This window comes from Ceratosolen solmsi, unplaced genomic scaffold (genome assembly GCF_000503995.2).
Source record: "Ceratosolen solmsi marchali unplaced genomic scaffold, CerSol_1.0 scaffold47, whole genome shotgun sequence".
Classification (NCBI taxonomy): Eukaryota; Metazoa; Arthropoda; class Insecta; order Hymenoptera; family Agaonidae; genus Ceratosolen; species Ceratosolen solmsi.
Genome location: NW_011948419.1, coordinates 7,669,561 through 7,683,818, shown reverse-complemented (window position 1 = coordinate 7,683,818; position 14,258 = coordinate 7,669,561). Strand labels below are relative to the sequence as shown.

Sequence of the window (14,258 nt, the reverse complement as noted above, 5' to 3'; positions counted from 1 at the left end):
CACCTGTGAAAAAAAAAATTCTGATGCGGCAAGTTTAGCCAAGCTTATTTACGAAGAGGTTAGTAAACGGAATGGCGAATATCCAAAGAAAAATGTAAAGTAATAGTACCGATGTAATATTCTCGTTGCCTCGGTACACATATGATGAAAATTGTACTCAACATATATTTCTTCTTTTGTATTGTAAAACTAACAGTAAATTTCATACTATTCAATTCAATTAGAAGCTTTACATACTTATATATTTTCATATATTTTTCTTATTAACTAGTGTTCCGAAAATTTAATGAATCATAATTCAGTTTTTTTTAAAATGTATCTATAATTTTATATTAAATATTAAATATTTTATATTAAATATTCATTAATTGAAGTACATGAATTACTCGAAAAATAATACATTAGAAATAAAAATAAATAAAAAATTTTAAATTACCAGCATTTGTTATAGAATCCAATAATTTAATTGAACAAATACACTATTCTAGAAAGATGTCATTTATATATAAAATTGATACATCCTTGGTATTAAATATTATTAGAATATATTTTATTAAATATAATATTTAAATTATTAATTATTTATATTCAAATTATTAATTTTTTATATTTAAATTATTAATTATTTATATTAATAATAAATAATTGTATATATTTCAAATTATATTGCTTAATTTTAAATGTAGAAAGTAATTGAAACTCATTGAATGTCCTTATTTAAAAAGAAGTATAAATATAAATTTCATTATAATTTTATTACGTTAGTATATTTACAGTACTGAAGGTGAACAGAAATTATATAAGCCCACTATTATCAATATAAAATAGTTTTTTATAATGACTTGCTTTTTAAAATAAATAAAATTTTTGTTTATTAATGTTTTAATTTGATCATTATTTATTTAATATTTTACAATTATGCAATCTTTTATCACAAATATTAAACGAATTTCTATCCACATATACTATTCTACTATTTCAATGAATAAGAACAGATATATTTAATTTATATAAATAATATTAAAATATGATTTGTGATAAATAGCAATATCAGAAATATGTTAAATATCAGTCTCTATTTATAAAATATTTATTATATATGTTAAATCCTTTTATTTTTCTAGGATTCTAGGATAAACATTTGATACATGATAGTGACACTATAGTTAAAAATGACAGGAAATTAATACTGTTCAAATTAAATGAAGCATAATTATTGATAGAATTATAATATTTTATTGATACAATAAATTAAAAAATTTATGTATTAGTATAATCAAAGAGTTAAATAACTGCAAGTAATATTAGAAATTAAATATATATAGATATATGTATACGTATATGGGCATTTATACATGCATACATATATACATATATAATAATTAATATTTAAAACTATATAAAAACGTAATTTCTTTAACGTGCTCTGTTTTTGAGCAAAAAGGAAGGAAACGTCTCAATATTTATAATTCATAATATATTAAATTATATAACAACAAACGACATACAGTAATATCTTTAAATTCGAACCTCTGCTAATGGACACTTGCATGGAGCCGATAGACCTTATTTATGGCCTACTAAATGAAATATACGAAAATAGCTATATTAAACCCATATAATAGTTTTTAAAAGAATCGCAAGAATATTAATAATATAAACATTTATGAACATATGATAAATGTATTCGTAAAAATCAATTAGCTTGCTTAAATATAAAAAATATAAAAATCTAATTTTTTAAACAGAGTTTATTTTTAAGTTAATTCAAATTTAAAAAATTTAAAAAATTAACTTTTAGTTTAGCTCATTAAATAATTTCTGTTGGTCTAAGATTGAATGATACTTTGTTTATAGCATATCATTTGATTCGACCAAGAAACAAGTGAAATATAAACAAAAAGTGCGTGAACGAGGTAATTTAAAACATTGCTGAAAACTTATAAAATTATATACATATATATATATATATATATATATAATATAGATAAATTAATATTTTTTTCAAAAATAGACTGGGAATTTTTTCATAATATAAAATAAAAATATTTTTTAATTTTAAGTTTTGGATATAATGAGATTAGAAAATTACGATTAAAACTACCATTTTTATTTAAGTTCAACATTTAAACATATGGTATTTTTAGATTATAAATTGCTATTGATATTAATAGTGAGTATTTTAAATTTAGTTTGCTTAATATATAAATAAAGATACGTATTACATGTAAAAAATAAGCATTTTATTTTATTTAGTGGCAATAACTTAATTCTCTACTATTCTGTAATTTATGCAATCGTATCATCATATTTTTAAAACAGGTTCTACTTGATTAAAAAGAAAAAAAACAAAAACAAAAACAAAGACCTAATTACGCATTACTTAGATATTAAAAAGTCTTACAAAACAGACTTCTAAATTTTATTTAAATTCATGTAAAGATTTTTTTTTAATTTGTACCTGATGGAATGCGATGTAAAAACATTTTGAAATATAGTTAATCGCTTATTAATTATTATACCGTCTTTAAAATTCATAGTACTAGTAAATATAGTTTCTTAACGTAAAACATAATGAGCGGTATTTTATTAAATCAATACTTTCTTATTAATTTATGTAATCATTATATGACATTGATTTGTGTATGATTCTCGCATTCTTTATTATTTATACTATCGTTGAATTATTTAATTGTTATTATATTATTGAAACTATTAGTATAGAAACCTCTTTATAAACTGTTTAATTTCTTTATGATACTTCGAATTAATAGTAAAAATAATTTAATAGTAAAATTTTTAAATATACAATGAAGCTGTCAATTTTTATATTTGAGGAAAAAATCCATCAAACTAATCAAACCTAATCATAGTTATTTTGTAAAAGCATCGATTTATATATTCTATGATAATCCCAACAAAGTAAACGGTTTATAATATATTAATAAATATCTTTTTTTTGTATTTTAATATAAATTAATTTCTGAACAAGATGTAATTAAAACAACTAATAAAACTTAATAGAAATCGCAATGATTTCATGAAAAATTGAATCATACAAAACGCTACTTTCCATACGAATAAAAATCTATCATGAAGTATAACAATGCATTAATAGTTATCTATTAATATAAATCTTATCATATGATTAAAAGAGCGAAAATCGTGAGATCAATCTTATAATCTTCTCCCTCTCGCCCTTCTCTCTTAATCTTCCAATCAAACAATGTATGTCCATGGATTAGTTAAAAGTATATTTTTTCAAGTAAAACTGATATCATGACATTTACGCAGAGCTGTATTGCCAAAATAATACTGTGCAGATAAAAAGAAGGGAATGAAAATTGATGATGAAAGAAAAATAAAACTTACCGAACGTTGGCCAAGGTATGCCGTCGTGACCTAAGGTTATGGTAACCTCGCAGTTCACCAATGCTCCCCTGCTCGGCTTGCATCTTGGCCTGTGCCGTGGCGACGGCACTGGCGATCACGTGATGCTGGTGTCCGGTTGCACCGGCCGTCGTGACACTTCTACGCGTGCGCCAACCTGTTCGACTACTGCCGCCACTACTTGGTGTCGGAGATTTCTTTTGGTAGTGCCTACAAAGAAAAATTTATTTTGCGGTTTTTCATCGTCTTATAGCCCTTCTCACAATATTACATTTTATGTCAAATAATACTCGGTATTATGTTGAATCAACACATTGCGTATGATTGAAACCGTGTTTAGCTGGTCTCACTACACGACTAATAGCATTGAATGAGCATTGCACGTTTTTAAGGAAGACGAAAAATTTAACATAAAAATTATTCATTTGTCTGTTTTTATAAAAAGATATATATTTTTGGCTAATCAAAATAATAATCGTTCCAAGAAAATTTCTCCATTCGTAGTTACAAACCTTTGTATATCATCTCATAAATTAAATTTTAAAAATAATGTATTAAATAGACATGTATGAAAGTGACCTAAATAAGTAAAGCAACATATGATAAATAAAAATTTATTTCTGTTTTATGTATTATCGGTACTCATACAAACAATGAGCAATTTTAGAAAATCATGTTAATGAATTACTAATTATCTTACCACACTTAATATCATATATAATAATAACATTTATTTTAAAAATGATATTAGAATAATTATCATTCCATTGTATTACGAAATTAAATTTTGATACTAAAATATATAATTAATATTATACAAATAGTACATGAATATACTAGAATAAGTCCAAACTTTATAAATTGTGTACGCCCATTTCGAAGCTTAGCAGACATTTGCTTTCCGAAAAAAGAAACATTTTTTTATATTATTTACCTCATTTATGCCTTACTCCACTTCTATTTAATCTGAAGTCTATATGTTACAACGCCGCTTACACAAAAATTAATTAAAAAAATTTATCTTAATAACAGTATATTCTATAATAATATTGTTAATTGACTCTTTTTTAATTTAATCCAAAACATTTTTATATTAATAAGATACAAGTTTTTAAACAATATTTTATAGAAACCTATGTCTTTAAATTGTATTTGATTTCTAAATTAGAAATAGAGTAATATATAAATCATATATATATGTAAGAAAATCTTATTTCAAGAATATCAAAAATATTTCAAGAAGGCAAATCTATTACAAATGTTGTTTTCCAATTATACGATTTACTTTATCATTAAGATAATTTTTTACTATTGAATTGATTAAATGTATAAAATCTATACTATACAAATTTTGCATGATGTTCCATATTATTAACTATAACGGGTATTTAATATAATTAATATATTCATTATCCAGTATGCTAAAATAAATAATTTTGTGACAAATTAAATTGAATTAAGTAGAATTTAAGTAAAAGTACTACTAATTTTCTAAATTATAGGCTAAAATGAAAATATATTAAAAATTAACGATTTTAATAGTTGCCTGTTGCTTTACACAGTATTGCATAATGATAGATAATCAGATCGGTTACGCGAGCGTCGTAATCATCTATGATTGCATATAATCATTAGTAACAATAAATCAATGAAACTTTAATTATCTATATTTATATATGAACAAGGATTAGGTTTGATATAATTTGGTTTAACTAAATTGGAAAAATTTCATCAATTCCTGATGGAATTTTTATTTCATTAAATATTTTCAAAAAATAGTTTCATAAGATAAGACGAAATCAAACAATTAAATTTAATTAGGCGTAACAATATTTTCTCTACTGTATATTTAATAAGAATCGATCGAAACAAAATGGGATAAGATTCAAAATCGAGATTTAAAATAATTCTAAAACAGTACTCTCTTAATTATAAATATATAGATAAGATATTTAATATTATTATATACACGGATATGTTATTTTTTACTTAAAAGAATAGTAATTAACATATTATATTTATAATAATTTAAGGAAGTTTATACAAAATGAAATAAAACATTTATTACGCTATATTTCAAAGAAATATTTTATTCCTATAATTTAAAAATATATAAAAATATTGATAAATTTAGAATAGATAACATTACGTCTCCTTATAAATTAATTATTTTTAATGAATTATCACTCGATTACTTGAGCAATACCGATAATTAGTTTCGGGTGGAAAATTGTTTTGTAACTGCAATCTTGTAAAAGCTATTTTACATATATAAATATTACTGATGTAGTTGTCCGTATTTTGATATAGTTGTCAATATTCTAATGTAGTTGTCGGTAAACTGAAAAAAAAATCAGGAATATAATGAAACTTTTGTGCATATATTCAGGCACCTTTAAACACTAGTAATTTTATTAGTTCAGACAAATAATTATCTACGAATTAAAACTTTCAATATTAAATTTTGATAGAAATGAATTTTCAGCTTTCGAAGTAATTTAAGAATTGTTGTTACAAAATCATTGTTAAAGCTTTCATTTCAAAAAAAGGAAAAAGTTCTATCACGGTAATTTAAACATGTCGATGTTAATTATTTTGAATATTTCAATTACGTATAATATATTAATATAAAACATTAATTTTAACCTAGTTTTCAAAAGTAAAAGAGAGAGAGAGAGAGAGAGCGAGAGTGAGAGAGAGAGAGAGATAGAGAGACAGTTACTTATATGCGTCTATATTTGAATTGAAATATATGTATGTTTTCGAAACAGATAAAGAGGGTTAATTTAACGTCTCTGAGTTTACTGTTATGCGAAGAAATGCATTCAGTGGAGTGTACACCATATCCGGCAAATTGATTGAAGCAGGGCTGGATAATCGGGAAATGAGCTAAGCTCAGGCTTCTCTACCTTATCTTCATTTCTCCGCCCTCTTTCTCTCTCTCTCTCCTTTCTTCCTTCGCTCTCACTCTACATATTCAATTGCTCTTCCCTTTAACCAAGAAATCCGTCGATATCGATGCTATTTGAAAACCCGTCTCTACTACCATTTATACTATAATATGCTGAGAATCCGAATGTTTTTGTTCTCTTGTTTGAACTAAATATATATAAATAACTAACCATACTATCTATACCTGTTAGTTGCTAGATTTTGCTCGAGTCAACTATGCCCGAGCAAACTATTATACAATTTTCTGCCATTTAACTAGAGAGACTATTGAAAGTTTTTCTACACTAACTATAAGTGAATGATAAAGTATCATTTATGTGTATTGTACATATGCTCATATGTCAGTACTCGTGGGCGTTAACGATATGACATATATTTACCAACAGCTTACTAATTATTTTATTTCTTTTAACATTTTATACTGTATAAAACATTCGAACACATAATATATTTGGAAATATATATTTATTTTTTAACTTATAACTTAATAAAATTGTAAAAATCTTTTATCTTACCAAACCTTATTCAAATTATAAATAAATATCCATGTAAAACTGGATTTAAATGATAATAGAAAATTAATGACAATTTCTTCCTAGCATTTTTGTATTTATACTACAATGTATAATAATTTAATAATGTACAAACATATTAAAAGGTTATTTTTGTACTTTACTAAGATCGTATGCATTAAAGAACGTCATTTATAAAAAATGAGTTAATAAGTTAAAAAATAATGTAATCATTTACTGTTTCGAATATTAAAAGTACAATAAAAACATATTGGATAAAGATTATTTTTAAAGATAAATACATCAAAATTAGATAAACATAGGACTGCTTTTAAAGGTAGATATTTTTATCAGTATAGAATATTTCATTAGTATTTGTTTTATGACTAAATATCTCTAATATTTTAAAAATAAATTAGTTATAATCTTTATTGTATTATATAATCAAAGATGTAAGTTGCTGTCGTTGTTCAATATATTAATTATCTTGTGCACGATTACATATACACGTTCTCATTATCCACACTCTCTGTCCCTCTTTCTCCCCCCCCCTCTCTGTCATTCTCATTCGCATAAACATAAAACGTTGACACACGCAATTACAGTACAGTAGAAATTAAATAATGTAAACTTCTAATAAAGAAAATCATATTTTATATTCAATTATTTTAATATCATTTTTTCATCACAATATATGCAATATTACTATCGTACAATTCTCGTATATATGTGTATATATATAATTTCATAAACCCACAATGCTAATGTATATTTATTTTAACAAGAAATAGTTTATACTATTAAATTGTTTAACAATTTTTCTAGTTTTTTAATATAAAAATAATATGTTGTTATGGTGTTGCTTTATTAAAATTCATACTAAATTATTATATAAATTTTTAATTTAAATGAGATATCTAATTATAGCTAAATAAATATATATATATATATATATATAGTTAATTTGAAAAAGTATAATTATATAGATGACTACAGACTTAAATCAGGTCTAGTTAAATAATATATAGTCATATTATATAATATTATTATAGGTAGAAAATTAATTGTAAAAATATTATTTTGAAATTAGAATATGTAACTAGAAATTTATTTTAAATATCCCATAAAACTTAATCTTACACATAAAAAATTTAACTATAAAGTAAATAATATATAGTCTTTTCAAAGTAATATGAGTAATTGATTTTGAATTTCAGAAAACGAGAGTAACAATTGTCAAAATATGATTTTTATTTATATCATTCAATGTCGATTTAAAACAAATAAAGCGCAGGCAATTTCAAAGTAAACATACTGCCTATGAGTTACATAATGCAGCCATTCAAGCGTGGCTAAATCAGTAGCAACAAAAGACGTCATAAAACAAGTTGAATTATATTTTAAATTGTTTTCATTAAAGAGTTGAATCAAATGTGAGATGTTTCAAACATTTGAAGCTTTATATTTTTTATCGTATCTTTGTTAAAAAGTTAGAAAATAATAAAAAAAAACGCAAACCCAGTAGTGTAATTAATGATAATGAAATCAAATGAAATGAAATTATAAGAGTTTCAAGAACTTAGTAAACTTGACGAATATTTTGCCTGTACTTGCACATAATGTATCGATTTATTAAACCAATTGTGCAACGTCCAATTATCCTATTTAAATATGACGCAAAATGTGACATATAGTAATTGTATAGATTTATAAATCACATACAATCTTTGATTTCTTTCTTTGATTTTGTTTTCAAGGATTATTATTGTTAAATTACCAATTAAAGTTATTTCTAGAGCTTACTAAATTCTCATTGCTCTGTGAAAACAGGATAGTTATTTAATATTAGATGTGAGATAAAATATTATTACTTAATAGAGAAAATTCAATACAAAAATTGCTACTAACTAAAAGCTGATAATTATTTCATAAATTAAAATTTTTAATTATAATTATAATAATGTTCAAATAACATGTCAGCGCGACTTACTACATGACTTAACTATAAATTTAAATTGAAAAACTTCAGTTTTCCAAATAAAAATAATCTATCATTAATAATCGCAAATGTTATTGTGTAAGAATAAATGGATTTTCGAAGAACTCAAATTGGATACAATTGTTGATATTGCAGGAGTAATTAAATAATGATAGATCGTACGAAACCGAAGGTACTGCGATAGGATTAGAGGGTATGACTTAAAGAACAGAGCGAGATGAAATATTCATTGGCACGACTTAAAGGAGGTGAAACACGGTACACCTGGGTAAGGTGAGGCCAAACGAGATGCTTGTCACGCATGGGCGTATGGGAAGACTCAATCATCAAAGCCGCGTCCGATGGAGGAAACGGCGCAGCGCAGGAAAGACACCAAGGATAATCGCAAGCCACTTGCGTAATGTAATGATACTCCGTGTGTGCGATCCTATCATGGATTCGCCTAATACATAACGCTTCCTCATGAGACCCAACTTTATGCTGTATACTTTACAGGTAGAAGTCGCTCATCACAAACAGTTTTTTGTATTTCACATAATTCTCAGCGTTTATTTAAAAATGAATATTATATTAAGATATCTATATTCTCAACGATATATTATTATAAGTTTCAAGGCAATGTGCGAGTGTGGGCTAAAAGTACAAAAATGGCCAATGAGCTTCTAGCCTATTTGTCGTGCTGAAAGTAAATGTTTGATCGAATAAGGACAAGTGTTATTTCCGAGTACTACTCACGATATTCACATAAGTTTAATATATTATGTGCTTATAGTTGGCTTTTAAGTACATATGTTTTATTCTAATCATTCGCTCTGGATAATGTAGCCAAGTGCTTCAAAACAAATGGCTCAATCAAACGACGAATAGATAAATTTTTATTGCTTCATTTTATTATTATCAACGTACCCATTGTGGTCATCATCGCCATTATCATCAACGTCAATATCGTCTTTAGTATTGCTGTTGTTTTTATCGTTATTATTATCTTAAATGCTTATAGGCTGTTTTTTTTTTTTGATGGATTGAAAATTACCAATTCATATATTAATAATATCTATTACTAATATTAATCCTTGTCATTGCAAAAAAAATTTTTAGGTCATCTCTATCAAGCTTCTTTGAATTTAATATTAGATTTATGTTATTTTGATTTACCATTGTCATACAAAAAGCATATTGTGTTCCAGATATTTTGAAATAGATTCTTCTTCGTAGTTTTTTCTTCCTTTATTTTAAAAGTGCCTTAAAAATATTTTCAATTTAAAATACAATATTATTGTTAAGAGAATTTTTTATTTCATCATCTATTAATACCTTTACAATTTTTAATTTAATATAAAGTATATTTCATATTTAAATACAGCTGGTTCTTCTTATATTTTTGTATTCCAGAAGTTATATTAATATTAATTTTTGTTCTTATAATATTCTGTTGTCAATACTTTTATTTTTTTACACTTTACATAATATATGCAATGATTTTATAATTTAACACCAATACTTCAATTTATTATAAATAATAGTAAACTCAATTAATTAATATACAGATTTTTAAAATGAAAAAAAAATTGCTATAATTTTTTTTAAATAAATAAATAAACTTTTACTGTGAAAAAACGAAATAATTAATAAATTCGTAACATTTAAAAGAAACAGTTTCTATTCGAGTAGAAAATATAACAAATAATATATTATTTAAAAATAAAAGTACGATTTTTTTTTTAAATAAGCAATTTACTTAATAATAATTATATGTTAAAAGGAAAAGCAATTTAATATTTCATGGATCAATATAGGTGCAAAAATTATAAATATGTCTGATTCTTTATAATAAAAATTTGAATTCATATATTAACATATATATATTCAAATCCAAATTTAAAATCGTTAAATATTAATATAGTGTTAATAAAAATTGATATTTTTTAAAAACTATTATATATGTTAAATTTGCATAACAATTTATCATATCAATCATATTATATAAAAAATAAAAGAGATAATATAAAGTGTTTATAAATAATATAAAATAAAATTGTAACTCTTCATAAAAAATAAAAGGATCTTTAAATACAAAATATTATAAAAAATGCTTACGAGTAGTATAAAAAGTACTTATGAGTTGAATTGTAAATGGTTAAAAGAATTTATAGAAAATAGTTTGTATCCATGCTGCCTTTACCTTAGACCTTATAAACATTCTAATTACTCGTGCAAGAAATATTTTATATTATATTGACAGATTCCATTAAATTTTCATGTGAATATTAAAATATGCAGAAAATTAAAAGATTTTATCAATTAAATTTGATAATAATCGTTACTATGAGTATTAAACAAGTAAACAAAAATTTTAATCTTTATATTTTAAACATATATAAATACATTAAAACATTTTGAAAAACGAAGTGAAAATAGAATCGAAGTTAAAATTTGAAATACTAAATAAAATGGAATTTTATTCTGATTATTATTATAAAAACATTTATATTAATAATTTGTTAAAACTTTTTAAATTTATTTGGATGGATATTATAAGTTATTACATACTAGAAATTCTATATTAAAGCAAATTAAATATTTCAAAAAATAACAAAACAAGGAAACAAAAATTATTAAATATAAAAGAATTCATACTTTCTAAAGTATACTAATATGTATATCAGTAACTTATTTTAATTGTTAGATATTTAATTTTAATTTCTAGATATTTAATTTTCATGTTTAGATATTTAATTTTTATTTTTAGATATTCAATTTTTATTTTTATATATTTTAATAGGACATATTTTAATTTTTATTTATAACTATCTTGATGATAATCACATAAAATTTTATAGAATATAGAAACAACTTGAGAACATTTAACAAAAATATTGAGTTTTGTATTTCTATAAATATAACTTTATGATATTCTGGAACTTACATACTGAAAAGTAGAATAAATTGAATCGACCCAGAGAAAACAAAAGCGTTTTATTGATTTTATCTTTGATGCTATTTAATCGAGAAAAAGATTATTCCATATTATACATAAAGTTAAATTAATTACATCAATAATAAATGAAAAATACAATTGTAAATATGGAGGGAAATAAATTATATATTTATTAATTTTTTTTTTTTAATTCTTAATTTAATCAATTCTCATATTATTAAATTACTATTTTAACAATATTTTATTATTACTTTTAATTATTAATTAATTTACAATATATAACAATATTACTTCTATACGTATTCAAATAGATAAATTAAACACATACTATTTTAAAAAGTAACCTTAAAAATAATATTAATGATTAATATTTAATTAAAATGTTGTTTGTATTTATTATTGTAATTATTAAAACTAATTTCAGCTATTTAAATATGAAGGTTCCAGTATTTATAAAATAATTATATTACTTTTGTGAAAACATTATTTCTTTCATATTTGATAATTATGACAAGAGAGAATTGTTTAATATTATAGTAATAAAAGTTGATTGAATCATAATTTATATTATCGATGGAAATTTTCAGCTAAAATATTTATTTTTCAAATTCAACCAACAATGGAAAATTTAAAGATTAAATACTTAATTTGGAATTTTAATTACGAGAATATAGAATTTTTAATATGACTGATAATACATTTTATAGAATATTGTCTTTAAATATTTAAATACAATTACTATTTGATGCAAAGTACTACTACAGTTTTTCTAATTCAATACAATATAAGTATAATATACTGCTATTTAAATTAAAAATGTTTCTACGGTTATATCATTTGGAAACTCTTTATAATTTTATGATATTAATAAAATCAAGAGATTATATTATGAATATAAACTTATATCTAATATTTAATTTAAAACTTAGTCTGTAATTATTCTATAAGTTAATGGCAAAGTATATTTCTTATTGGACAAATATACTATAGTTAGTAAATGTATATTCTAGAAAATAAGTTTTTAAAGTCGAAAAAAAATGATTTACTTACACAAAGTATGTATTTCGTATCTACGTACGTATGTTTATTCGCAATTGAAGAGAAAACCATCGTCCATGAATTCATAAAATAATAGGTATTTCGGTTACTTTATTATTTCATAGTAAAATAGAAAAATGATGTAATAGTAGATTTCCGTATGCTAATCATATATATATATAATATATATATATATATATATATATATAGTACAGTATAACTTGTATAATTAAACAAGCAAAAAAAAGGAATAGTAAAAAAAGGAATAAGGAAAAATTAGTGTTTTTTCTAAATCTGTGCCATAAATTTGTATGTTTTTAATTTAAAGCATAAGTATATATTTGTAATGTAAGTCGAGTAACTCGATAGTACTAAATTAATAGCTGATGAAGATCGTATGACATCTAATCACACTAACCCAATTAGTATGATTCTTTTTTTATCATAAATTCCATTGGCAATAATAGTACTATAATATTACTAATAACTTATTAGGATCTTATAATAATTAATCTCCAAAAATAATAGCATTTGGTCCATTATACATATTTGCCTTGAACTCCAACCGAATTCAAATGCGATAATAATATGCGATTTCATTAATTTATCTTGAGTAGACAAATTGAATCCTCAATTACATAAACATAGGACAATGGAACGAAGTGTGCAACAATAGATTTAGTTTATAATAAAATTAGAAGAAAAGATAATGTAATGATAATTAGTGAGCGATAAAGAATGTCCAAAAGTGGAGATGTAAAGGTGCGGATGTACAATTAGTAAATCGAATTTGAAAAGTGTGAAAGCGATTACTCACCTTTCGCGCGTATTGCGGCACTCCTCATCATCCTCCTCCTCAATGTCGTGAAGCCGGGGACTAAGGCGGTGCTGGCCACCCCCTTCATGAGCCCCGTCCTCTTCCTTGACCCTTCCGAGCCCTTCTTCGTCTTCGTCCTCCTCCTCCTCGACGTCGCCAAGGTACTCTTCGAGATCTCCCAGGGTCGCACGCTCCTCCACTAATTCGCCGAATGCCTTCTTCACCTTCAACTGCTCCCCATGTATCTGGAGTTGCTGGTGAAGTGGCTGTTTGTGGAGGAGCGCGGAGGACTTGTCGGTCGTGAAGGCCGTCGAGGCGCTTTGGCCGGCCCCGGCGCCACCGCCGCGGCCGCCGGCGCACGGCAGACAACAAGACAACGCGCCCCCCACCTCGCCGCCCTAATACCGCTCGGCGTGGAACAACCTGGACGACTCGCCTCCGTGAACCGAGTTGTCCTTTTCCTCCTCTTCCTCTTCCAGCACCACTTCCTCCTCCTCTGCCTCCGCCACCTTCTCCTCCTCCTCCTCCTCCACCTCCTCCGCCTCTTCCTCCCCGTCCTCCACCTCTTCTTCCACCGCCAGCACCTTTACAACCTCCTACTCCTTCTCCACT

At 24.6% G+C, this 14,258-nt stretch overlaps 1 protein-coding gene across 1 annotated transcript in view; it reads right to left on the bottom strand.

Moving 5' to 3' along the window:
• dnc (phosphodiesterase dunce) overlaps positions 1–14,037 on the bottom strand; it is a 151,846-nt gene extending 137,809 nt beyond the window's left edge. Inside the window, exons 1-2 of the mRNA XM_011497598.1 lie at positions 13,647–14,037; positions 3,373–3,600 (exon numbers count right to left, since the gene is read on the bottom strand). Of these exons, the coding sequence (XP_011495900.1) occupies positions 3,373–3,455 (83 nt within the window). The 5' untranslated portion in view covers positions 3,456–3,600; positions 13,647–14,037. The remainder of the gene's footprint in view (positions 1–3,372; positions 3,601–13,646) is intronic.
• Positions 14,038–14,258: the final 221 nt, after the last annotated feature.